The 27,398-nt window shown below is 36.7% G+C and overlaps 1 protein-coding gene and 1 long non-coding RNA gene across 3 annotated transcripts in view; one reads left to right on the top strand and one right to left on the bottom strand.

Annotated features, from left to right (window-relative positions):
- Positions 1–3,661: 3,661 nt before the first annotated feature.
- LOC103594094 lies at positions 3,662–5,591 on the top strand. Its single transcript, XR_550816.1, has 2 exons — positions 3,662–4,430; positions 4,962–5,591. It is a non-coding gene; the product is annotated as an uncharacterized LOC103594094 (long non-coding RNA).
- A 520-nt stretch (positions 5,592–6,111) lies between these two features.
- The window catches only part of LOC103594093 (regulating synaptic membrane exocytosis protein 2-like), a 104,787-nt gene continuing 83,500 nt past the window's right edge, over positions 6,112–27,398 (bottom strand). For both annotated transcript variants that reach the window (XM_008577282.1, XM_008577283.1), the window contains exons 2-6: positions 13,503–13,644; positions 9,481–9,593; positions 9,060–9,161; positions 7,500–7,639; positions 6,112–7,063 (exon numbers count right to left, since the gene is read on the bottom strand). In XM_008577282.1, the coding sequence (XP_008575504.1) occupies positions 6,845–7,063; positions 7,500–7,639; positions 9,060–9,161; positions 9,481–9,593; positions 13,503–13,644 (716 nt within the window). In that variant the 3' untranslated portion in view covers positions 6,112–6,844. The remainder of the gene's footprint in view (positions 7,064–7,499; positions 7,640–9,059; positions 9,162–9,480; positions 9,594–13,502; positions 13,645–27,398) is intronic.

Here is a 27,398-nt window from a genome sequence, read left to right as displayed (position 1 = left end):
CCGCTGGCGCACTGCTACAGTGCGCCGCTTGGGAGTGCGGCGGCGCTCCCACCGAGGGGTTGGATCCCACATACAGGCCGGTGCGCTCACTGGCTGAGCGCAGTGCGGGCGACACCAAGCCAAGTGTTGCAATCCCCTTACCGGTCACGAAAATGACAAAAAAAAAAAAAAATATATATATATATATATATATTTTATATATATAATATAAATATAAATATAAATATATAAATATATATATATATATTTGAAGGATTATTTTGCAGAAGAGGTATCAGCCCTTTGCTGTGTACATATTTCCAGAAGATAGTGCTAGCCCCAGGCAATATAAAATACTGAACAGGAAATTTAGGTTGAGTCTAACAGAGACTATGGAATGGGAGGCATCGCCAAATTTATTTCTCCATCCACTTGCCACTCAGAGGTTGGAGCTGCTCCTTGAGTCTTTGCTTAATTCTCTGAGATTGTCCTAGGTAACCTCAGTGAGTCCTTCAAGATTCTCAAATCTATTAGGCTCGTTCTTGGCCAAATGTATTATTAGGACTCGTGACCTCAGCAGCAGGAACCCCGGCTAACTATGGGGGGAATGGATGGACTTCCTTGGAAGAGCAAGGAGGGAGCCAGCCATGTGAAACCTGTAGGACTCTCTCTTCAATTCTCACCTCCACTTGGCTTAGTTGACTTTATTCACTCTTACCATAAAACAACTTTCATCATTTATCAGAAAACATAGCCAATGGCAGTTCTGGACCCTTTTATTATTATTATTTTTTAATCTAATGGTTTCTGTCACTGGAGATGGACTGCCTCTTTGGTATTAAGGCAAAACAAAATAAAACAAAAAATAACTTCACAGACAAGGGTACAGATTGACCCAGTTTAAGAGACTGCACCCCTTTTATCACCATCAGTTGGGGTCAGGGGAATGCGGTTAGTTAGAAAATGTCAAGTCTCATGGGGATAATATGGATAAAGCAGAAAAAGAAGCATACTAAATAGTGTCCCCTACCCCAAGGCAAAATGACAGGAAGCTGGTCCTCAAAAGGTGTTAAGGACATCATAAGTTTAAATTCTTTTTGAGTGAAACGTATGCAAATTATGGACAAATTTCAAGACTCAGGAAACTTCCATGTTGATGACAGTAATCTTTCTGAGAAAACTTGAAAGAAATATTCACTAAGGTTGAGTATTTGGCACCCATAAGGTGCTCAGCACTTAGCTAGGTGCGAAGCTGGGTACCGAACCACAGGCCTTGGCTCCTATTTTCAAAGATTTAACAATTCTGTCGTATTTGAACTGAGTAGCATTCTGAGAACCATTTTAAATATAATTACTTAGAAGATTAGCTCTTCTCAATTATCTCATTTACAAATAGATCTCACATCAAGCATAAACCAAAACTAGCTTCTTAATAAAACTCTCAGTTGTTCAGAAAGAAAGCAGAATGCAGAAATCTATACTCACTTGTGTATCCATTCATTCATTCATTCACTCACATGTACTTCTACGTGCTCACCACTGTTTTAAACATTGAGGTAATAAATGTGGTAGAGTCATGATTTCTTTCCCTCAATTTCTTACCTGCTGTTCTCTCTGCCTAGAATATTCTTTACAGCACTCCTGCCCCCCACTGCCATTTTTTAATGTAATTTCTTACCCAATGTGTCTTCTTTAGTAGAATGAGAGTCCCATGAGGACAGGGCCATGTTTGTTTTGTTCACTACTATACCTGGAGTAGTGCCTCAAAAATAAGAACTAAATTAACATTTATTTGGCAGATATTTATTGAGCATCTGTGTGTCAAGCATTGTTCTTGGCACTGAGGCTACAAAAGAGGGAAATAAACAGATATGGTCCCTGCCCAGAAGGAGCTTACGTGTTAGTGCTGATCTAATGACAGAAGAGTATCTAGCTCATACTCCTCATTTCCCAGGTGACCAAATGGATGCTGGATAGACTAAGTGACCTGAATCAAGCCACACGGAGAATTTGAGTGGCACAGATTTGTTTGTTCATTCATTTAAAAAATTTCCTCTTGTATACTACTTCTTAATACCTATTTTACAAACCAAAGGTGGGTGTGTGAACTTGTGTTTCTTCAGTCCAGAATGGCAGCAGGACATTGAGGGCACCATGAGCTCAGTGAGTGGAGACAAACATGTAGAGCACGTGAGTTTTATGTGCACAGAATGTTAAAGGTTAAGTCAGTAACAAACAGGCATACAGCTTTGGTAATTTCTTGCCTAATTCCATCATAGGCCCTGCAAGAGTGACCATCATGTCTTTTATTGTTGCTTGTGGAGCCCTGGCATCTGGAGTCCCTGGGAAAGTGAAGGTGGAGGCATCAAGGGCTACCGTGTTGTTAGGGTTTAGTCAAGAACTGCTGAAAAAACTTAGTTCTGAGCTGGGAGTTGCAAGAAGGGACTAACATGGACCATTTTTGAGAAAGTAGAAGGGCTTTTCAAGAGAGGACATATAAAAAAGGCAAGGGGGATTTTTACAATAGGTGCATACGAACATCTAAGAAATAGCTCACTAGAATAGAGAGGACAGTCGTTCCCTCATATCTATGGGGGACTGGTTCCAGGACTTCCCACATACCAAAATCTACACATGCTCAAGTGCCTAATATAAAATGGCATGTAACCTATGTATATAAAATTTGATTATCTACACAATCTTCCCATGTACTTTAAATCATCTCTAGATTACTTATAATATCTAATGTGACATAAATGTTATGTAATAGTTGTTATACTGTATTGTTTAGAAAATAATGACCAAAAAACAAAAAAAAGTATGTACAAGATGTAATTTAATTACAAATATCTTCCATCTGCAGTTGGTTGAATTGCAGATGCACAACATGTTGGCCCAGCTGTACACAGAAATATTGAATAATGGAAAATATTATGGGATAGGTATGGGAGACTGGAATGGAATTCAGACCTTGGAAATGGAGGAAATGGTTATTTACAAGGAAGGAGAGAGAGCTAGGTTTAGATTTCAGTTGGATTACTAATTATATGTGAATCCAAACTAGTTCTTCTTAGAGCCTGAGGAGTCGTCCCATGGGAACTTTGCTGGGGTTCTCTTTCTTCCAGTTTGGGAAACTGCTCTAGAAGGATATGGAGAAACTCTCTCACCCATTTATACTCATGCAACACAAGCCAGTCTCTGGATGGGCTGTTACATATTAGGTTACAATGTGTGTCTCCCCAAATGAAAGCTGACACTTCAGAAGCATATAAGCAAGAAGCCAATAGCTGCCACCGTCCCATAGGGAATAGCAGAGCCTGCGAATGATTCCTTGTGACTCGGCTATCAGTGACGGCTGTGACTAACTAAGAAATCTCACTCATATTACTCGTAAAATCTGTGGCTTGCTGAGTGACTTAGTCAGAAAGCACCTCAATCCGAAATAACCACCTTTTAAAGAAACGGCAGCTTTTAATGATGCAAGCAGAAATCCCTGGCACTTTAGAGAAAAGCATTACTAAGGGCTACTTGCTAAGACAAGCAGTCCACTTATGTAATCGAGAGGTAGGAAGCGATGATTCTGTTGCTTTAAATGATATGTGAGCTCAGGGAATGAGCCGCAGCAGGATTGGGGATGTGTGGGGAGAGGAGAAGTCAGAGAAAGCACTGCATACAATGTCTGTAAAGAAAATGTTTTATTTAAGGTGTTAAATACCATCACCGGAATGAATTTGATTTACAGTAGTTGGTGTTCATTATAGGACTAACCTGCCCTTTTTTTTTCCCCCAACTGGAATTCCCTTTACTTTTAAAACATACTATGTACAGGGCAGCAACGGTCACTGGCGTAATGCTATTTACATGATTAAACCACAAGTCGAGGTGCAGACATGTGAAAATTAAAAAAAATACACCAACTTTTAAATAAATACTGCATAATGACAAGTATGTACAAATATTCCATACAGTCATGTCCTTCTTCTTAAAATTAGAGATAATTTGTATAGGAATATGCACAAAAGATTATATGACTGCCTTTTAGTATCAGGAAAATGGTAAATGATTATTCTAAGGGATAGTATAGACTCTATAGGTCTATTAAATCAATTGTTGCTGGTAAACAGGTATCTAAATTACTTCATTAATGTTTTATTCGTTCTTTTAACAACTTTACCTGGGTCCATCACAGATCTCACAATCTCAAGACACAGTCTTGGTGTATTTCATATTGCACCACATAAGGAGAAGGCATTTTTAGTGATACTCATTTTAACTTTTGCACCCTTTCAAGCATGATGGTTTTTAATGGTCAGCACTGAACTTAAAAAAACAAACAAAGAAAATAATTTTTGTGTATGGTCTTAAATTTAAACACATGGGATGTATGTGGATTTCATGAGCTATTGCAAGAAATTAAAGTCAATCTATAAGAATGTGTTATCAAAGTGTACATAAAAAGGGCCGGCCCAGTGGCGCACTGGATAGTGCGCCGCTTAGGAGGCGCGGCGGCGCTGCCGCCCGAGGGTTCGGATCCCACATACAGACCGGCTCCCGCTCACTGGCTGAGCGAGGCGTGGGAGCAACACCGAGGTTTGCAATCCCGTTGCCGGTCCCTGGTCCGGTACGGGGGCAACACTGAGGGTTGCGATCCGTTGCCGGACACGGAACAAAAAGACAAAAGACAAAAAAAAAAAAAAAAAGAACTGCTGATTTATTAATTAATGTATAAACTGCTGATTTTGAATAAGCCTTTTAGATATGGTTAAGAATAACTGAAGCACAAAGCTTCTTCTTCAGGTTGCACGTAGACATTTTTGTTCCCAGGTTGTAATCAGTAAACAATGATTGTGATTCTTGTGTTCTGTGAGAAAAGGACAACTTCACTTGGAACTTTCCTCCTCCCTTTTGAAACCTCCTTTTGAAACTCCCTTTAAAAAAAAAAAAAAAAAAAAAAAAAAAAAAAAAAAAAAAAAAAAGTGTACATAAAAAAACAGAAAGTATGGGTGCTTTATTAGATTAACCAGTGGCTTGTCCTCTAAATAGGGGAACTTAAGAGAAATGTGACCTTGCAGCACCACCCAATGGTAATAACTGTCCATAAAAATCAAAGGCAGGGGTTTTGATTTTAGAGGATTTTCACATAGACTTTTGGTGATGGCATCAAAGAACTATTAATAGACATATCGACTTTCTTTGAGTCACCTAAAAATTGGAGCTTTAAAATTGTTGTTGGAAATTTATGTTTACTATATTTTTTTAGAAATATAATTTGTGAAAAATTGAATTTTACTACAGAAAAATGAATTAATAAACAGCCCTGTGTTTCAGGGCTCCAAATTTTTAGCAGTGTTTGTATTCACATAGTAAATGGAAATTGGCTGAAGAAATTGCTTTAACTAATTAAAAAACAAACAAAACCTAAGACCTTCTACAAATAATACTTTAACCCCTGTGTCAATAATGCTGGTGCTAAAAACAAATTTATTAGACATTATAATGGCCACATGATTTTAGGATTCTCTTGTAAACTGAATTTTGAAGGTGAAAAAAATTACCATGCACTGTACAGTAAATTGCAAAAGTTCAAATATCTTCTTTGTCAAATACATGCTGACTTACTTTAATGTACTCCCAAGCCATGTTGCAAAATCCTTTTCAACATGCTTGAAATAAAGAAAGCTCTTAAATAGTTTTTTTCCCTTGAGAAATTCATCAATTCAGAAGCATTAATAGCTCTGAATTAAACATGGGGTATTAGAGAGGATATGATCGAAAACTTGAAATTTTTTAGTTTAAGGTTCACTCTGGTAGGGAGAAAGAAAATAAAAGATTAAAAGAGGGAGAAGAAGAAAAGTGAAATAGAGAAGAGGAAGAAAGATGTGAAAAATTTGCACATAAGACTTCATAAGATTTGTATAATTAACATGGAAATAAATTGAATATATTATACTTATTGTCACATAAAGAGAATTTTAAGTATCTTCTAGAAAGTATTTTCATTGTAATGTCTGCCAAAACACAGACTATAATTAAAGAATAGACATGGTGTGTCTTTGTATCACCTTGTTGCATTCTCTCCCCTTTTTAAAACCATGCACTAGTGAAATTTATTTTTAAAAATAATATAAATTGTTGAAAATGGCTGATTTTTATTTTTATTTTTTTGCAAGTTGCAGCCCCAAGAAAATAATTTAAGTATTCAGCTAATCTGTGTCCATGCAAAAAAAGTTTCTTTAATTTCATTCAGTACAGTGTAGCCACGGAATTTTGTTTTTCAGAGTCCAACACATCTTGGAATTAGTACATGACATGCCTGCTGGAGCTACGAAGTCTGCCACGCTGCGGGCTGGACCAACTGCTCCTGATCACCATCCACGGGGAGGCTAATGCTTTGTTCCTGACCACTTTTTTGATCTCCTGCTTCTCACCTGATGCTTCCTGGGACTTCACTTCTTGACCTGTCACATGGCTTAATGGCTGTATAGCTCCATTTCTGTGGCTTTAACAGGGCTTTGGGATCAGATAAATGAAGGAAAAGAAACCATAAAAATATAAAGGTGCCATTGAAAAGGGCTTTTGTTGCATGAAACTGACTGATTCTTTGAGATTAATCCATGGCTTCAGATTGGACCGAAAGTCGAGTGTCACTTAACTTCAAACCTGATAGTTCTTCATAGCTCTGCTGTTTCACCTGAGGACCTTCTTTAGGGCACAATGTGTGCAACTTCCTCTGAGAACACAGGATCGCTTTGTATCCCTAGAAACAGGCTCAGAAGACACGACATTAAGCATGCAGTGTTACCAGGGTTTGCGACCTGTGATTTTTTTTGTAACGCTGGTTGCCATGAGGACAGTTTTACAGCTGCTATGAGCGAGAGTAAGAAGGTCCGGTTGAACTTTCCAGAGATGACTGGGAAGCTCTTCTTGTCAGAGGGGCCAATGTTGGATCTACTAAGGAGGAAGGGGGAAAAAGTTTGAACCATCCGATCACCATATTGGATAGTTCCAGTTCATCTAAAAGTATCTGAGCCACTCCCATAAAGGATTTGTGATCCATGCGGCCATAATCTCCCCAGACAATGATCTGTTGGCAAAATGAAAAGAAAAGTCAGTATACTCATGTACATAACAAAAAACTTGTAAAATACATTAAAATACTAAAATACATTCAATTAATGTTCTGTCCTCAAAGATCAAGTTAAATAATTGTATTTGATTAATAGGGTAGTTGTCTTTAATTACAAGAATCCAAAGGTACATTAGGAAAACTGTACTGAAGTGTTAAGATCATAAGCAGTTCGGGGGGACTGGAGTTCATGTGTGATGGGGGGTTGCAAGTTTATAATTCACTTTAAAGGAAATGACAATGTATATGGCTCTATAGCACTGGCCCAACTGCTTTGAAGTTACCAAAGAATTTCAACTGTGAGAAACAGAAAAGAATGTGATAAAAAAATTGGGGGCACAAAGTCTGACTCCATGAAAAGACTTTTTAGGGTAAGGGATAAACAAGCAAATACCTGTAAAACCTTTCCTTGGGGACTCTCTTCAAAGGATAACAGCTGTTGGTAAAGGGGTTCCAGTGTTTTTCTTGCCACTTTTGTTTTCTTTTTGGCTATGCAGACTCCGTTATCTAACAGATACACCTTTACATATGGTGCTTGGGAAAGAAAATATACAGGAGAATAAGTGATAAGCTGTGGCTATGGAATGCCCAACCCACGAATGACAACCTCAACAGCTTAATCTTTGGTGGAAAGAGCTAGCAGTCAAAAGCCACTGGTCTTCCCACATGACATCAAAATCATTAGATAAACAATGGAAAATTGACATCCATTCAGAGAATTTTAGGGGATGTTGACTCAGACTCAGCCTCTGAGTTTAATATTACTCTGCCATCAACTGGTTACACAGATTTAAACATTGCATCAAATAAGGTAAAATACTTCTAGCCCCCAACAACATTCAAGAGTGATGTCTTAGTCAGGCTTTAACTTATCAATCCTTAAACCTAATTAAACATGCTTGATGCTATACTGTTTTACTCACCCATCCCCATGAATCACTTATCACTGAAAAGCATTTATTTATTGGTGGTAATGTGGTTATAAGACAGGGGTTGGGTTTAATGTGATATGTTCACATTAGCTGGGAAGAGGCAACCCATTATGAATTCCATGGCTTAAAATTTACCTGACAGACACTTCATAAAAACCATTTTCATGCATGCACAAATCATGATATTCTTTATAGCACAGTGAGTTGACTAGCTCGAAGACCTTTACAAATACAAATGTCTTAATAGCCATTGCAAGGTTGTACAATAGGTAATATATATTACAATCTACAATTTCTGCAAGGATAGAGAAGTTAAGAGATTCAAAATTACAAGTCAGTCAGTGGAGGTGCTGAGGCTAGAAACCAAGTTTCAGAATCCTCAGCAATTGTTTTATATATCTGATCAGACAACCACTGCACAATGTATTTGGAGTTACTGTGGAATTTTCTACATTTCGAGTACCTAGATTGTAATGACATTTCAGTATGAAATAGGTAGCATAAAAAGTTATCATAGTGCCTCTCTTTCCTTACGTAGTACAGGAAATAAAAGTCCTATAATTAGAATATCCAGCATACGTAGGCTTACGCTACTTTGGGGGCCTACATCTATCTTTATTCTTATTTCAGAGCTCTAAGAATTCCTAAGGAGAATTTTGACACTCCAGATAAACTGAAGAATAACACAAAACATCAGTTAACAAGAAAAAAGAACTTCTTATGTACATGTTGTAACAAAATTAATTATCTAAATGTGGTGATTTTTATTTTGCAGTGGTTTCTAACATATGTTAGAAACACTTAACAACTTATATTATCCCCACCGGATCACCCTCACCGAACACTCATTCAGGATAAACATACATACTACTACAGTCCCAAACCAGTCAGAAAATTGACACATCTATTAGTATCCTTGATTAACTAAAAATAAAGCTTTCAGAATCTAATCAAAAACAAAGTTTTTCAGTACAAACAGTATGGGTTATTGACAATAATAAAAAAATCTCTTCTGTGTTTACCTGGCAGTGTCTTGGAACCTGGTTTTACAACAAGGCCACGGGCCCGAATAATTTCCACCTCCAACTGTCCCTTTTTGTCCATCATTCCTACCTGAATGTCACCTAATGGTATGTGGAGAAAAACAAACATGCCTTAATATATAAATGCATGCTTTTATAAAAGAAGAATGCTTGTGCAAAAGACCTTAGCTTAACATCATTTCATTATTTCCCATATATTTTCTTAAATTCAAATATATTTAAAATTTTATCAATGATGTCTTCCTTTAAAAAATAGAAAAAAATTTAAAAATTTATTGTTAAAATCTAAGATTCTTTATTCCAGCTGATAATATTGTTAAAGAGTCTATGAAATTTACAAAACTTATTTTTCAATAATCTAAAAAGAAAAACAATGAAACCATGTGACAGAAATTCTTACCCATTGCAGGGGTAGCCAGAGTCTGACGTCCCACTAGCTGAGCAGGGCCAAGACCATCCAGAAAATCACTGAACTGGCTATCAGAGGCCAAGCGAACACCAGGAAAAATCAGACTGAAAGCAAAATAACATGGGATTAAAGCCTCAACCTCTATTTACTTTCAGGCAAGCTTAAGTTTCCTTCTAGCCTTTTTAATGTGATGGGATAGTTGGTACCACTATTTTGCCACTTATCTTTATTGAATCCCAATGCGCCATCCCACAACCCACAGTCCTTCCTCCATATTCTCAAGTAGCCTATGTATGCCACCAGAAGCACTTCTCACACTGCGCTTCTGATTATGTCTTTCTCTTCCTTGGTCTGGAGGGTGGGGACTGTGGTTTCTATGAATAACATACAGTACACATTTAGCACATATTCCATATTTAGCATATTTAATCCTTTTGGCTGCACTATGAGATAGATTCTATTATTTATCCCGTTTTATAGAAGAAGAAACACTTCTGAGTCATTCCCATCAGTACATAAACATGTTGTTATCTCTTCCACCTTAGAAAAATAATCCCTGTCCTGACCTTACTGCCCTCTCCAGTTACTACCACAAGTCTCCTTGAAAAAGTTGTTTCTGTGTGCTGTCTTCAATTTCCTTCCTCTAATTCTCTCTTGAAACTCAAATCAGTTTTCCATTTTCATCACTCCATCATAATTTATCTGATGAAAGTTAACTAATGACTGCAGAAGTAAATCCAACCATTAATACTCAGCACTTACCTGACCTAACAGATGAGCAGCATCTGACACAAGTGATCCCTCCCTCTTCCTTAAAACACTTTTCATTTTGTTTCCTGGAGTCTCTAGTCTCCCGAATTTCCTCTTTTCTGCTACTCCACCTTAATATCCTTTGCTAGTTCTCCACTAAATACTGAAGCTTGATCCTTTAACCTCTTATCTTTTCTATTTGTCTAAATTCTCTTGGTGATCTCATTCAGCCTCATGACTTTTTTTTGTTTTGTTTGTTTGTTTGTTTGCTTTTTGACCAGTAAGGTAAGGGGATCGCAACCTTTGGCTCGGTGTGGTCTGCACCACACTCAGCCAGTGAGCGCACCGGCCATCCCTATATAGGATCCGAACTCGCAGCCTCGGCACTGCCAGCGCCATACTCTCCTGAGTGAGCCACGGGGCCGGCACTAACCTCATGATTTTAAATACTGTCTATGCTGCTATTAACTAGATTGAAATCTCCAGCTTGGATCTCTCCCTTGGGTCACAGACCTGTATTCCAACTGCTTAGTCCACATATCTGCTTGGAAGTCTAATAGGTTCCTGAAACTCAACTTGTGCAAAACTGGTCACCCATCCCCCACCCCAAACAAACAGACAAACAAACAAAAAACCAAACTCTGGTCCTCTCAGAGGATTTCTATCTCAATAAATAGCAACTTCACTCTTCCAACTGCTCAACTTTGGAATCACCCTTCTTTCTTCATCTCTGTTATGGACTGAGTGAGTGTGTCTCCCCCAAATTCATATGCTGAAGCCCTAATCCCTAATGTGACTGTATTTGGAGACAGAGCCTTTAAAGAGATACAGTTAAATAAAATGAGGTCATAAGGGTGGGGCCCTAGCCCAATATGACTGGTGTCCTTATAAGAAGAAAAAGAGACACAAGTGGTATGAATGCACAGAGAAAAGGCTGTAAGAGGACCCAAGATGAAGGCGGCCATCTGCAAGCCAAGGAGAGAGGCCTCAGGAGAAACCAGACCTACTGACACTTTGACTTAGACTTCTAGCCTTCAGAACTGTGAGAAATATATTTCTGCTGTGTAGGCCACCCAGCCTGCAGTACCTTGTTATGGCAGATCTAGCAAACTAATATGCTCTGTCATTATCCACATCAAATGCAGCAATATATCTTATTTACTATACTGTCAAAACACATCCAGAATTTGACCTCACTAATGCTACCACTCTGGTCCAAGCCCGATACAACTACCTTCTCTATGACTGCAACAGCCTTCTGAATGGTCTCCTTGCTGCTGACCTTGCTGGCTCTGCCCTCCACCCTCACAGCAGTCAGACCATTCTGCAAAAACTGAAGTCAGATCATGTCAGTCCTCTGCTCAAAACCCTCCAATGATTTCTCATCCCACTCAGAGTAAAAGCAAAATTCTTACAATATGTGAAGACCATATGAGCTGTTGAAACCCACCCCCCATACCTTGATCCCTAGTCTGTTACCACTCTTGCCCTTAGCCCACCGTGCTACCCTTCTCACTGCTGACCACAGGTAAGCTCCTGCCTCAGGGCCTCAGCATTGTTACAGCCTGGAATGTTCTTCCCTCAAATACCCATCTACTCATTAACTTCCTTCAGACCTTTACTCAAAGGCATCCTTTTCCTTATCTACCCTACATAAAACCCTACCCCCACCCTCTATCATCTCTCTGCCTTGCTTTGTTTTTCTCCTTAGCACTTATATTACCCAATGTACTATATATTTTACAAAATTTTCTTGCACACAAATTTTAAAAATTTTTCTTATTTATTGTCTATCTTCTCTATTAGACTGTAAGCTTGATGGGGGTAGAGATTTTTTTATTTTATTTTTTTATCTGTTTTATTCACTGCTGTATCTCTAGCAATTAGAACCATGCCTGGAATATTGTAAGCACTCAGTAAATACCTGTTAAGCTCAACTAATTTAAATAAAGCTTAGAGAAATTAAATAACGTGCCCAAGGTTCCATAACACAACACAACAAAACAAAACAAAAACAGATGAGAACCTACACATATATGATTCCAAAGCCCCATAATCTTAACCACTGACATTGACTCGCTTGTATGACCTATGTCCCCACCCATAGCACAGTGACTGGAACATAGGAAGGTATGGTACTATTTGTTAAATGAATTTATGAGTATTCATTCCATTTCTCCAATAAGACTATAAACATCTGGAGTAGTAGCCATAGTTTAAACATTTTCACAACAGCACCTAACGTAGTGCTAGACAATGCTCAGTGCACACTTATTTTCACTTATTTCATCTATTTTTAGACTTCTTTGATGAACATAAATTCTATTTCTTCCCCCCACCTCAATTCTCAAATATTCAGGTAGTACAAATGTTTTAGTCTGTTTCCATAACTACCCCATATAACCTATTTATATATATATAGAAACCACATATCTCTTGTATTTATGTAATTGTGCTAGACAAATTATTCTTAGAGCATATATTAATACTATGCCAACAGCTCCTATGGCCTCACATTTGTGAACTTACTGCACATATATTGTCCAAACATTTAATGCTTCTATTGTGATGACAGAGTGAGGTCAGTAAATCTCACTTTCCTCTATTAATGTCCTTTACAGCCCCATTTACAGATCTGTAGTTGCTAATTACTGCTAATTTGTTGGTGACAGGGCTCGACAATCTTTACAAATACTTTAAAAATATCTCAGAGACAGCTGATTCACAGGAATCATCATAACCACATAAAGAAAAGGCTCACCAACTTTTTTGGTGGCACTTCTTTTTGGCTATCACATTTAATATAATTAAGTTATATTAAATAACTATAGTTGTTACTGCATGGAACTAAGTATGTAAAAATATTCCATATTTTTTAGTAATAACATTTAGAACAAAGATTTTAAAAATTAGCATTGTTCATATAATGTGGCATGAGTGCTTATTATTTTTGTGCTTTTATATATGACAAGGTAGGGCAAAATATTTTATTTGCATGTATTGTGAGCATCACATTTTAGCATCTTGCCATTAAAGCAAAGCACTTTATCTCCAAATCTATTTCTCTTGATATAAAAAGCCAGATATGTCACATTGCTCAGTGGCAGGTAAGCAAAGTTCTCTTCACAGGAAATCAGGCAGTGAATATTAAAATGGCGCTCTAGGGCATGTGAGTTTGCTTTTGTGAAGCACCAAGATCCAAGACCAAGAAGATGGTCTCCTGCAAGGCATGGAAGAGACACACATCCCAGCGCCTCACTCACTTTCCTTCTGAGCTATAGCTGTTCATGCTGCCATCTGTAGATTCCCGGCTTGCCTGTCGAGTCATCCAGTTCCTCATCTCCACTGCCAGACCTGTTTCTGTACTTCTCTGGACAGTACTCCGCAATTTTTTACCTCCTGCTTCTGCAGAGACAGAAAACAAAACGTGTAACATTTTTGTTATCACTGTCTGGTAAAAAAAAAAAAAATCAGCCAAAGCTCCAAGATCCTCAGATGACAAGAACTGCATAAATACAAAGGCTCTTATTAAGGAGATCGAGAGAAAAGGTATTTAAAAAAATTTTAAGCAATGTCTTATTGGGTGGGATGAAAATTTTCTAAAAAAATCTTTAAGAAGCACAAAATATCATTGTTTTTTTCCATTTAAAACAGTGTTTAAACTGTTAACAGAAGAAACAAAAAGATTCAACCTAAGGAAAATAAAATACGCTTTCTTTTCATTATGATATTTAAACGCCAGATTACTTTATGCCCACTTTTTTCCCCACTTTCTGTTCATCATAGTAAAAGAATTAGACCTTCATAGTATTTTCAAAGAATAGATGGTGAGTGATCCTCAATTCTAGCCTCAACTTTTACAAGAAAATTTGTTTTTGTAGGTTGATAGACATGAGATGAGAAGGCAAAGAAAGCTATACAAAGGAGACAGCCCTGTTTGACAATAGTTTCATATCTGTTAGTAACTTTCAGAAATATTATCAAAGGGAAATGCAAAAGCCCGGCAATATCATGTGAAAAGAGCTTTTTAGTTTTTGGTCATGGATAGTCATGTCCTCACGGATCCTCAACAGTGTGAAGATGACATTTACTTACAAAAGCCAATTAGAAATACCATAGATATGACAGAGGTAGAAAATGTTATCTGGAAAGGTCGGAGAAGAAGGGGTTTCCCAGAGGGAGTGGGATTTGAGCTGGGCTTGAAAAATGGGCAGACTGGGACTCAAGGAGAGGGAAGAAGAGAGTGTCTTTGGTGAGGGAAACAGGACAGACAAAGGTGGAAAGGTAGACATGGCCTTGTGCATTTACGGGAGATGCAATGAGCAAAACACATGAAGGAGAGATGGGGGAGTGGGTTAGATAAGAAACTGAGCCCAAATTACAAAGGGCCTTGAATGCTGTAATGTGGAGATGAGAGATTATCAAAGTTGGAGCAACAGGGTGAGAGTCCAAATTACTGGTATTCATTTATTTCTTGACAGGTCTAAGTATTTATCCACATTGACTGTGCACATTGTTAGCTTTTTGGGAAAACAAAAACAAAAACAAAAACAAAAAACCATAAGGTAAACTCTTTTAGGGCCTGCTGTTAATAAATCCTTTTTAGATCTACAAATATTTGCAGATATTGCCAGTGACTTGTTGACATCTCTTTTTACCAAACCTGTTATATTTATTCACCATTTTGAAACTCTGCTTTAACTCTCATCCATGCTCCACTTCCAATTTCAATATACATCAAAATGTTTTAAAGAGTATATACAAAATAAAAATTATGACTGATCTACAATTCAGTTCCACAGTCTAAGGCTGATATTTTAGATACTTGATACTAAACATGTTGTACTGATATGAACTGTAAGAAAATATATAGCATACCCCATTCATGGTGGAAAGCTCTTCTTTACAGAGGAATGTTAGTTAATAAATGTAAAAGGAATCACAAAATTTAAAAATTACCAATTTGCATCCTCCAGTGAAAGAATGATTTAAACAAGGCTCATTAATAGAAGCTAACACCATTAGATGAACCATTGGGAAAAGGACATTCATATGCACCAAATAATCATTCCATAAATTGTTAAAGAAAAAAAATGCACTCTTTTTCTTTAACAATTTGTGGAAACCTGGCTGACACCCTCCTAATCAGTGATCAAATTTATTAGCACTGGGAGGCCTGGCTGACACCATCTTAATCAAGTTGTTTGGAAAATAGAATGGTTTGGTCAGGACCCTCACCTCAGGTCCGGCTGGGTGTGGTTCAGCACATCCTTTGTAAGCAAATTGTGCGTGTGCGTGCGTGTGTGTGGAGTTAGTGCACATGCACACCAATATATATTTTTAGTTTTCTTGCTATTCTTGTGTTCTTCAGAGAGTAGTTTTAGTGAAGCAGGCTGGCGGGCATCTGCCTCGGGCATCCACCACACCTGGCCATGCTTTCCAACCTACGGCTTCCAGGGATCTTTTTGGCCAGTTACTTAGCTCATAGACCTGCGTGTGTGGGGTCTGGTGACTCAGCCTGGCCTATGTTGGGCCTGGGGACCCAGTCTGGCATGTGAAGGGTTTGTGACCCAGTCTGGACAATGGGCTTGAGGGGTCTGTGAGCTCCAGACCCAGCCCTAGCTCAACAATTGTCCCAGTCAGTGCAGGATTACTGGCAGGTAAAAGAGCATAACAACTAGCATGGTCATGTAGCTAGACAACTGGCACATGAACAGGATAAGAGCACTACAATTGGCTACGTCAGCAGGATTCTGACATTAGCTGGAGTGCCGCACCAGTGATCACGTTATTAGCACTAATAGTGTGGCAGTCACTTGTACCTCCTAATATGAAATACACAGTATCACCTATGAAGTTGTTCCAAACGAAAATATATAACCTATTTCTCATTAGGTTTTTGGAACCAACTTCTAGTTTTCAAAATTAAAGGGGGATAGAGTAATAAGATAATGGACACATACACACAACAACAATCAGACAAACCCAGAATATGTGGCTTCATTTCTTAAAAAAGTAAACATCATGAAAACAGGCAAACAAGCAAACAAGGTAAGGAAATTGTGCTAGATTGAAAAATATCAAAAAGATGTAACTATTAAATGCTATGAATGTACTCTGACCTCTTGTTTGGGAAAACAAAACAAAAGAAAACAAGAAACCCTACAAGCAAAACAGTATAAAAGCAATTTTTGGACAAGTAGAGAAAATTTGAATATGTGTTGAATATTAGATGGGATCAGGAAATTGTTAATTTTTGTAGGGGATAATAGCATGTACAATAAAGTATTTCTTTATCATTAGGAGATACATGCTAAAGTATTTAGACCTGAAATGTTATATTGTCTGCAATTTACTTTCAAATGGTGAAGCAAAAAATACATGTATATATAAAACAAAGAGGGAAAATGCTAAAAAAAAAAAAAGGATGAGGATGCAAAATAGACCTTGGTATTCATTAATAAATTATAACTTTATATTTATAATTTTATTTGAAAGTGATCCTCAAATGACTATATCAAGAAGCAGTAAAATTTTGTCCATGTGTGAATTAGAATCATGGACGATGCTAGGCTGGTCTAAGAGAGCCAAGCCAAGGGCTGAGCCCCTGCCTCCCCATGTAGCTTTAATATTTGTTCACTTCCTGTGAACAACGCCCTTGTGAAAAATTCCATCAAGTAAGACATACAACTTCAGTGAAGTCTGAAAATGTGGAATGAGGATATGTATAGGAAACATATCACTTGCAAAGGAAATGAGATTCCTAAAGATCTCAGAACACAGCCTCTGCAATGTCAAAGATCTGTGTTTTATTTAACACCTGACTCTATCATCCGCAAACAGGGACAGTTCGACTTCACTTTTCTAATCTGGATGCCCTTTATTTCCTTCTCTTCTCTGACTGCTCTGGCTAATACTTCCAGCACCATGTTGAATGGGAGTGGTGAGAGTGGGCATCCTTGTCTAGTTCCTATTCTGTTCAGGATGATATTGGCAGTGGGCTTATCATATATGGCTTTAATTGTGTTGAGATACTTTCCATCTATACCTAACTTGTAGAGAGTCTTCATCATGAACAAATGTTGAATTCTGCCAAATGCTTTTTCAGTGTCTATAGAGATGATCATCTGGTTTTTGTCTTTGCTTTCATTGATGTGGTATATCACATTTATTGATTTGTGTATGTTGAACCAACCTTGCACCCCTGGGATTAATCCCACTTGATCATGGTATAAAATTTTGTGTATGTGTTGCTGTATTCTGTTAGCTAGTATTTTATTGAGGATTTTTGCATCTATGTTCATCAAGGATATTGGCCTGCAGTTTTCTATTTTTGATGTATCTTTGTCTGGTTTTGGTATCAGGGTGATGTTTACCTCATAGAATGAGTTTGGGAGAATGGCCTCTGTTTCAATCTTTTGGAATGGTTTGCAGAGAACTGGTATCAGTTCCTCTTTGAAGGTTTGGTAGAACTCTGTAGTGAACCTGTCCAGTCCTGGGCTTTTCTTTGTTGGGAGCCTTCTCATAACAGCTTCAATCTCTTTTATTGTTATTGGTCTGTTGAGATTTTCTATATCATCTTGGCTCAGTTTTGGTAGTTTGTATGTGTCCAGAAACTTATTCCTTCCTCCAGATTTTCAAATATGTTGGTATATAGTCGTTTATAGTAGTCTCTAATGTTCCTTGTATTTCTGAGGTATCATTTGTAATATCACCTTTTTTATTTCTAATTTTTGTTATTTGAGTCTCTTCTTAGTTAGCCTTGCTAAAGGTTTCTCAATTTTATTTATCTTTCAAAAACCAACTTTTTGTTTAATTGATCTTTCATATCATTTTTTGGGTTTCTATTTCATTTAGTTCTGCTTTGATCTTAATTATTTCTTTCCATCTACTATTTGGGTTTGGATTGTTCTTGTTTTTCTAGTTCTTTAGGGTTGTGTATTTGCCATCTTTCCATTCTTCTGAAGTAAGCATTTAATGCAATAAATTTCCCCCTTAGTACTGCTTTTGCAGTATCCCACAGGTTTTGGCCTAAAGTCTCTACAAAAAAACCTCTTAGAGTTGATAAATGACTTCAGAAAAGTTGCAGGATACAAAATCAACACACAAAAATCTCTAGCATTTCTATACTCCAACAGTGAACACGCAGAAAAAGATATCAAGAAAGCTAGTCCATTTAGAATAGCCACCAAAAAAAAATAAAATACTTAGGAATAAAGTTAACCAAGGATGTGAAAAATCTCTATGAAGAGAACTACAAACCACTGTTGAGAGAAATTAAAGACGACACCAGAAGTGGGAAAGATATCCCATGTTCTTGGATTGGAAGAATTAACACTGTGAAAATGTCCCAATTACCCAAAGTGATTCAATGAAATCCCCATGAAAATTGCAATGACATTTTTCTCAGAAATGGAAAAAACTATTCAGACATTTATATGGAATAACAAAAGACCACACATAGCCAAAGCAATCCTGAGTAAAAAAAAATATAGCGGGAGGCATAACACCACCTGATTTTAAACAATTCTACAAAGCTATAATAACCAAAACAGCATGGTACTGGCATAAAAACAGACACATGGATCAATGGAATAGAACAGAGAACCCAGAAACCAACGCATACACCTACAGCCATCCGATCTTTGACAAAGGCACCAAGTCTACACACTGGAGAAGAGACTACCTCTTCAGCAAATGGTGCTGGAAAAACTGGATATTCATATGTAGGAGAATGAAATTAGACTCATACCTCTCACCATATACCAGAATCAACTCAAAATGGATTAATGAATTAAATATACATCCTGAAACAATAAAACTCCTTAAAGCAAACATACGTGAAACACCCCAGGAAGTACGAGTGGGTACAGGCTTCACGAATATGACCTCAAAAGCACAGGCAACCAAAGGAAAAATAAGCAAGTGGGATTATATCACACTAAAAAGCTTCTGCATAGCAAAAGAAACAATCAACAAAGTGAAAAGACAACCAACAGAAGGGGAGAAAATATTTGCAGAATATACATCTGACAAAGGATTAATAATATCTAGAATATACAAGGAACTCAAACAACTTTACAGCAAAAAAAAGAAATAACCCAGTTAAAGAATGGGCAAAGAAGCTGAATAGGCATTTCTCAAAGGAAGATATATGAATGGCCAACAGACACATGAAAAATGCTCAACATCACTCAGCATTTGGAAAATGCAAACCAAAACCACACTGAGATACCATCTCATCCAGTTAGGATGACTAACATCCAAAAGACAGAATGACAAATATTGATGAGATTGTGGAGAAAAAGGAACCCTCCTACACTGTTGGTGGGGCTGCAAGATGGTGCAGCCTTTATGGAAAATGGTATGGAGGTTCCTCAAACAATTACAGATAGATCTACCATATGACCCAGCGATTCAACTGTTGGGAATATATCCAGAGGAATGGAAATCATCATGCCAAAGGGATACCTGTACTCCCATGTTTATTGCAGCTTTATTTACAATAGCCAAGAGTTGGAACCAGACTAAATGTCCATCATCAGATGAGTGGATAAGGAAAATGTGGTTTATCTGCACAATGGAATACTACTCTGCTATTAAAAAAGAATGAAATACTACCATTTGCAACAACATGGATGGACTTAGAGAAAATTATATTAAGTGAGACAAGTCAGGCACAGAAAGAGAAATACCACGTGTTCTCACTTATCTGTGGGAGCTAAAAATAAATAAATAAACATACAAACAAAGTGTGTGTGTGGGGAAGAAGACACAACAATCACAACAATTCCTTGAACTTGTTAAGACAAATAAATAGATATGATTCAGTGGGAGGGAGGGAAAAAAGGGAGGGGAGAAAGAGGAATGGGTAAAGGGACATGAAAATCAATACGATGTATATTGAGAAGTTAAAATAAACCAACCTACCAACAAACAAAAAACCAAAAAGACAAAAAAAATCTGAATGTATCACAGCAGAAGTGATTTGAAAATCTTCTTTTATAGGGTATTGAGACCCAGCCACCATTTGTCGAAGAATAACGATACATTGAGATGTAATCCTTTTATTTATAGATTGGTTTTTACGTATACCCTCTTCATAACAACTTTTAAAAAATCTGCATTTTACAGACACAGCACCTAAGGGCCCCAGTAGATTACACAGTTTCCCAAAGCCACTTAGTAAGTGACAGAACCAGAATTTGTATATAGTTTCCAGACTCCAAATTTTCTGCTATTCACTAATTTGATGTAGCTTGGGCAGCCATCTGCAGAGACTACACTGTGCTAACTCTGTAACCACACACGGACAGCCCAGTTAGAAGCAGCCTGGTGGGGTGAGAACAGCACAGAGCAGTAAATAGCTCAAGCCCTGGTGTCAACTTGCTTCTCTACTATTTACAAGCTGGGTGATACTGAGCAAGTCACTTAACCTCTCTGTAACTCAGTTCTCTCAAACTGTGAAATGACAATGATAATAATAATGCCTACCTCCTAGGATTTTTGTGAAGATTAAGGAAAATAATACATTTAAAGTACTCAGAATAGTGCTTGATATATAGAAAATCTTCAATGAATGGTACTGTTATTATTGCCAGATAGGGAATCAGAAAACATATATTTTAGGCTAGCCCTTACCACTAACTAGCTGGCTCTGTGGCCTTCTCGAAGTCATATCCCCTCTCTGAGTCTCTGGCTCCTCATTTATGAGAAAGGCAGGGGGAAGAGGGCAGATGATCTCTGAAATCGTTTAGCTGTGAAGTCTATGAGTTTGTGTCATTAGTGTATGACCAAGACCACGATTAACAGCATACATCAAGCAGGTACGCTACTGTCACCTGATAGAATCAAAGAACTCTAGCTAATATACTGAGCGTTTATAGCAGCCTTTTAAGACATGTCTTTTTAAGTGGTTTGTTATCTGATACATTTATAGACTTATTTAAAAAGTAAATTTATTTCTCAGCACCACAAGATTTTAGTGTCACATTCACAATAAAAGCAATTTAACCTAAATATAATTGATTATGGTGATTCATTTAATGTTCCAAATGATTTGTCATATTATTCAGCCTAAAAACTGAATCTATATAACAGTGAAGGTCTATGTAATGTCTAAGTGTGGTGGACAGAATTCTAAGGTGATCCCCATAATAATGTTACTTTATTATTAAGGGATTTTGCAAAGGAGATTTTGCAGATATAATTAAGATTACTAATCAGTTGACCTAAATATAGGGAGATTATCTGAGTGGGCCTAACATAACCACACAAGCCCTTGAAAAGCAGAGTACTTTCTCTGGCTGGTTCCAGAAGAGGAAATCAGACAGATTTCCTTTGCTGGCATGAAGACGGAAGGGACCATGTGGAAGAGGCCTGAGAGCAGCCTCCAGCTGCTGAGAGTGATGCCTGGCTGATAGGCAGCAAGAAAATGGGGACCTCAGGCCACAATTGCAAGGAACTGGATTCTGCCAACAACCTGGAGGCAGATTTTTTCCCCAGAGCCTCCCGACAAGAAAGCCCAGTCAACATCTTGATTTCAGTCCTGTGATAAGGACAAAACCCAGCCATACTGTGCCAGACTTGTGACCTACAAAACCGTGAACTGATAAATAGGCATTGTTTTCAGCTGCTAAATTTGTGATTACTGTTATACCACAATCAAAAACTGATACAGTAAGTTCTGAGTCCTTTTTAGATATATATATATTTTTTTAAATGGGGAGACCTCTAAAAGTATCCTATTATGACATAGGAGTTGGTCAATAAAATTGTAAAAGTTTAACCGTGATTAAAGAAAAGAATATATATTTTAAAAAGTATAAACATATGCATATACACACACATACATACACATATATGTATAATATATATGTATCAATATGATATTATATACAATACAATACACAATAATGTATGTATTGAGATGTTAAAAAATACTCAAGTAGCAAAGCGTAGAACTAAGGACCAGATTGCGTTGTTGAGCCCTTAAACCATTCACTCTGTTGAGTATTTTAAGTCCAAGTGCATTTGGAGAAGATGCCTGCAGGTAAAAATCAAGTTCTTGAATTGTAAAATATCACAGGCTGAAAGCAAACATGTGAGGTGTCCTTGTTATTCTGCTCTGCTTAGTCTGATGACTCATTTACTTGACACTCTATGTACTTAAAGAAAGCCAGTTGATTAAATAAAAGACCAAAGGGTCAGTTTCCCCTAATAATATCTGAAAACCAGAAAACCCTTAGAGTGACTTGACAACAAAAATCAAAAAGTCCTCTCTGCTACTGACTTGGAAACTGCCCTAAGCCTCACCTAAAACAAAGGTCACAATGCAATGCCAAACTCAACATCATGGTGACCCTCTTTCAAATCTTGGATACAAAGAACACATTTCTGCTTGCTCTCACCTGGAAGGTCTCATCTATCACAGACAAACTTCCTTTGGAAGCAATATTGGGGATCCCCGAAACTCTGCAAGTTACCAGTTTTAGAAATTCTCACTTTTATTGCATTTCTACAATTCTTTAAATGTAACGCAAATGACTTCTCTAAATTATACTCACTCTGAAAAGTGGTAATTTTGAATAAAATGCAAAAAATAGTGCCTTATTAAAGCACGTAAATGTGGTCTAAACTAAAAATTTTCAGAATCTGCCAACCAGTCTTCAACCTGTTTTCATACAACTACCTATGTAGTTTATATTCTCTTATTGTAGAAATGAGAAAGTTGAGGTCCTGAGCAGCTACTTCCTCTTTAGTAGAAGATTTTTTTCATCTTTAAAGACCCTAAGTAATTTCAAATTGCATCTTAACTCTCTTCCACCTTGCTCCTCTAATTACTCAAACTTTAAGTATAAGAATTGCTTCCAGAACCTTCACAATCTCCATGGTGGACACTGTGGACATAACTTCCCATCAGCAGATTTTACATCAAGACATAACAGAGACTGATTTATTTACCTATTTAGTCCTGCAAGACCTCCATATGTCATGCTGTGACGAGATTACCAGAATTGCGTATAAAAGCTTGTGCACTTATATTTATGTTTACCAGGGCTTCTTACTATAATAAATAATTCAAATCTCTGAAAGTCTAAACAAAATAAAGACAAATATCTGACAATTTCTTTTGGGCTAATCCACAGTCTGCATTCACACTTAAAATGACATAGAAATTAATAGAAATGAACAGTTGAGTCTCAAAATTGTTTCAGAGTTTAGCACGTCCATTCATTCAAACAGCTTTGTTACAACTATTATGGAAGTTATGTGAGCTAATAGCTACAGTACAGTGAGCTATAAGCAGAGGCCATAGTTATGGTGGACATTAGGGCTATTCAAATATATTCACTGTCCCTGTCACCTCTGAAGTTAGATGTGGTCATCTGACGTGTTTGGCCAATGAAATGTGAGCAATACTAGCTGTGTAACTTCAGGGCAGAACTTCCACAAGCTGGTGTATGACTCACCACATCCCCTTTCCTCTACGTGGAAACAGATAGTAACAGGTGCCTCCATCAGCTTGGGTCCCTGAGTACAGCCACATATAAGACTCTCAGTGGACATGTAACAGGAGTGAAACATGAATTTTTTGTGTTAAGCCACTGATATTTTTTAGTTATTTGTTATTACAACCTAACCTAACTCATTCTGACATATGCACATACAATAGCATAAGACTATATTTTATTCTCTTGTAAATAAGAGATTTAAAATTTTTGTAATTTTTTGTTTTCAACATCATTTAAAAAATTGACCATTTTGAATACAGCTCTGTTAATAAAAATGTTGAATCTGATATGCTGTCTTGTAATTGCTTTCATGGCTTTTGTCTTATAAGTATGCTTAAAGAAACTTTAATCGTTCTTAAACTTCAGATTCATATTCTAAACACATTAAATAATCTTTAATAAATTTTTAATTTTAGAATAGCTTTAGATCTACAGGAAAATTGTGAAGATGGTAGAGAATTCCAGTATACCCCACACCCAGTTTGCTCTATTATCAACATCTTCCATCCGTATGGTAAAATTGTCCACAATTAATGAACAAAGAGTGATACATGACTATTGACTAAAGTGTGTACTTTATTCAGATCTCCTTAGTTTTCACTTAAATTACTTTTCCTAATCCAGGATACCACATTACATTTAGAAATCATGTCTCCTTAGGCTCTTTTGGAAATAAGTTTTTAATGTCTCTAATTCTTGATATTCTTTGACATTTGTAACTCCTTTCAGTCTATCCTTTGTACAGAAAATTAACATTAATGTGATGACTCATAATAGCATTTATATACCCACTAATAAAACCACTTATTTTTTTGTAAAAGCAACATATAAGTTGAAAATACTCAAATATAAAAAAGAAACATACAATACAATGTCATAGGTTAAAATGCTGAATGCTTGAGGGTATTTCAAAAGTTTGTGGAAAAATGGAATTAAAGGATAATATGAATCCTGTTTTTTTTTTTAAGTAATTCATTTCTTTTTTTTTTCTTTTGGTGGCTGGCCAATATAGGGATCTGAACCCTTGACATTGGTGTTATCAACATCACACGCTACTAAGTGAGCTAAGCAGCCAGCATGAATCTTTCCATGAACTTTCTGAAGATCCTTAGTAAGAAAATGAGTTATGAATACTAAATTAATATATACTGTGTGACATAATATAAAGACCACAGTTAATATACATATTTATACTTTATTAAAGAAGTTTAATTATGTTTCACATAAAAATTCAATTAAAATTTCTACTCCCAATGTAATAATTGATTCAGGCAAGGGTCAGTACTAGATGTTAACATCAATGGACAAGAGGTTTTTGAGGAACAGAATATTCACATGGTCCCAAAGTATCACTCCAGAGATTACTTAGTAATCATAAAGGGAAAAATTTATCTTTTCCATAGAGAGAAACTGTCAGTCACCTCTCAACCAGGTGATTAAACTTAACATGGCTAGGAGTGAGAAATCTTGACATTACGTGTCCACTGGAAGGACGTATGAAATTTACATCACCTATGACATGTAACCTGAATCTAATCACATCTCTAGATTTAATGTCCAGTTTACAGAAAATGCAGGCAATAGAGAAAACAATCAAACAAATCCAGAATGTTGAACATTCTGCATGACAACTTTGTTTGGACTTCAAAAGTCAACACAATTAAAAAAAAAAAAGTACTATTTTAGATCAAGCATAACAACCAAATGCAATGAATGAACCTTGACTGAATCCTAGATTAAGGAGGAAAACAGCAAAAAGCTATAAAAAAATCGTTTTGAGATAACTGAAGAAAATTAAATACAGAATATTAAATAAGACTGTTGTTAATTTTGTTTACGTAGGTTTTTTAAAATTTAAGAGATGCATGCTGAAGTACTTAGCAGTAAAGTATCATGTCTGCAACTTACCTTATTCTAAAATGTTGAGCAAAAATAAATACCATGTACAAGTATCTGTGTGTGTGAATGTGCATGGGTGTGTGAATTGAGTGAGAGAGAGAGAGAGAGAGAGAGAGAGAGAGAGAGAGAGAAGGTAAAGTAAATTAAAAATTGGTCAATCTATGTAGTGTATGTTCATTGTACTATTCTTTTTTATGTTTAAAATATTTCAAAATAAAAGTTGGGAAAAAACTCAATTATTAAATTCAAAACAAAGGAAAGAAAGAGCAAGCTATTGTTTACTGAATTACAACTATGTGGAGACACTTCGGATATAAAATCCACCTATCTCTAGTCCTCATAACAGCACTACACAGTGGTGTTATGGCTCAAATTTATCCCCCAAAAGTATATGTATTAGAAACTTGATTTCCATTGTAACAGTGTCAAGAGGGTGGGAAACCCAATTATGGCATTTGAAAGGTGGGGCCTTTGAGAGGTAACTGGATCATGAGGACTGTGCCCTTATGAATGGATTAATCCATGTATGAAGTAATGGGTTATCATAGGGGTGGTTGTGATGGCTTTATAAGGAAAGCAAGTTAGAAGGCTGGCTCTCTTGCTCAGCCCATTCTTGCCATGTGACATCCTGGTCACCACAGGACCCTGTAGAGAGTTCCTACCCAGAAGAAAGCTCTCATCAGATATGTCCCCCATTTTTTCAAAACGGTAAGAAATAAATTTCATTTCTTTGTAAATTACCCAGTTTCAGGTATTCTGTTATAAGCAACTAAAAATGGACTAATATGGGTGGTTATTGCTATTACTTTCCATATGAGGAAATTGCCCAAGTCATATAGCTGGCAAATGATATAGATGAGATTTGAATTCAAATCTCGGTAACATCAAAGCCTATGCTTGTTTCTCAAAACATGTTGGCTTCTCAAAGCATTTTGGACACTACTTTCTCATTGCAGAGTAAGAATGACGTGAAACTTCATCTTATGTTCTCTTTGCATGTCCAAATAGATTTAAAATAAATTGTTTTATGGAAAGTGTTGAGATTTAGATCATTCACTCTCTCTTGTTCTCTCATGAAGAATGTGAAAATGTCAGTTTTATTGCTAAATTCTGACTTCATGAACATGACAGCAACATATATTTATGATAAAAATGGAAACAAATGTGCAAGTAATAGTTATTCCCTATAATATACACATGCATTTTAATCTCACAGCATGTCACTTTATACCTACCCACACCAAAAAGTGGAGATTTCATCAACTGATGCCATAGTAGTCAAAGAATACATTGTGAAAAATTGTGGATTTGCCACCATGTGGAGTTGAAAATGATTTTGACCTCTTTGATCTGATCATCCTATGCAAAACAGGGGACCATGCCAGAGAACCAGAACACCATTTTCCCATTATGAGTTCCTGTAATTATTGATACTGATTTTGAACAAGAAACAAAACCAAACTTATGACTCTTTTGCAGTAAGATCATTCTATTTTTGTCAATAAAAGTAAGGCTTATCATTTTGGTATTTTTAACACAATAAAAGAAATTATAGCTCTCATTGATATTCTTTTGGCATTTCTCATTTTTATGGTACTTTCTTGTTCCCACTGCCTTATGTTGCCATTATGGCACAAAGGGGATCAAATGAAAGCCCATTAGAAAATAATCAAGTCTGTAGCTAAAGTATTTAGGGAATTGCCCATTCCTTCCTTTTGGCTTTTGTTTTCTTTTAACTGTCAGATT

Source organism: Galeopterus variegatus, unplaced genomic scaffold (genome assembly GCF_000696425.1).
Source record: "Galeopterus variegatus unplaced genomic scaffold, G_variegatus-3.0.2 Scaffold1478, whole genome shotgun sequence".
NCBI classification, from domain to species: Eukaryota; Metazoa; Chordata; class Mammalia; order Dermoptera; family Cynocephalidae; genus Galeopterus; species Galeopterus variegatus.
The sequence above is the reverse complement of the archived record's forward strand: the minus strand, read 5'-3'. Positions and strand labels throughout refer to the sequence as shown.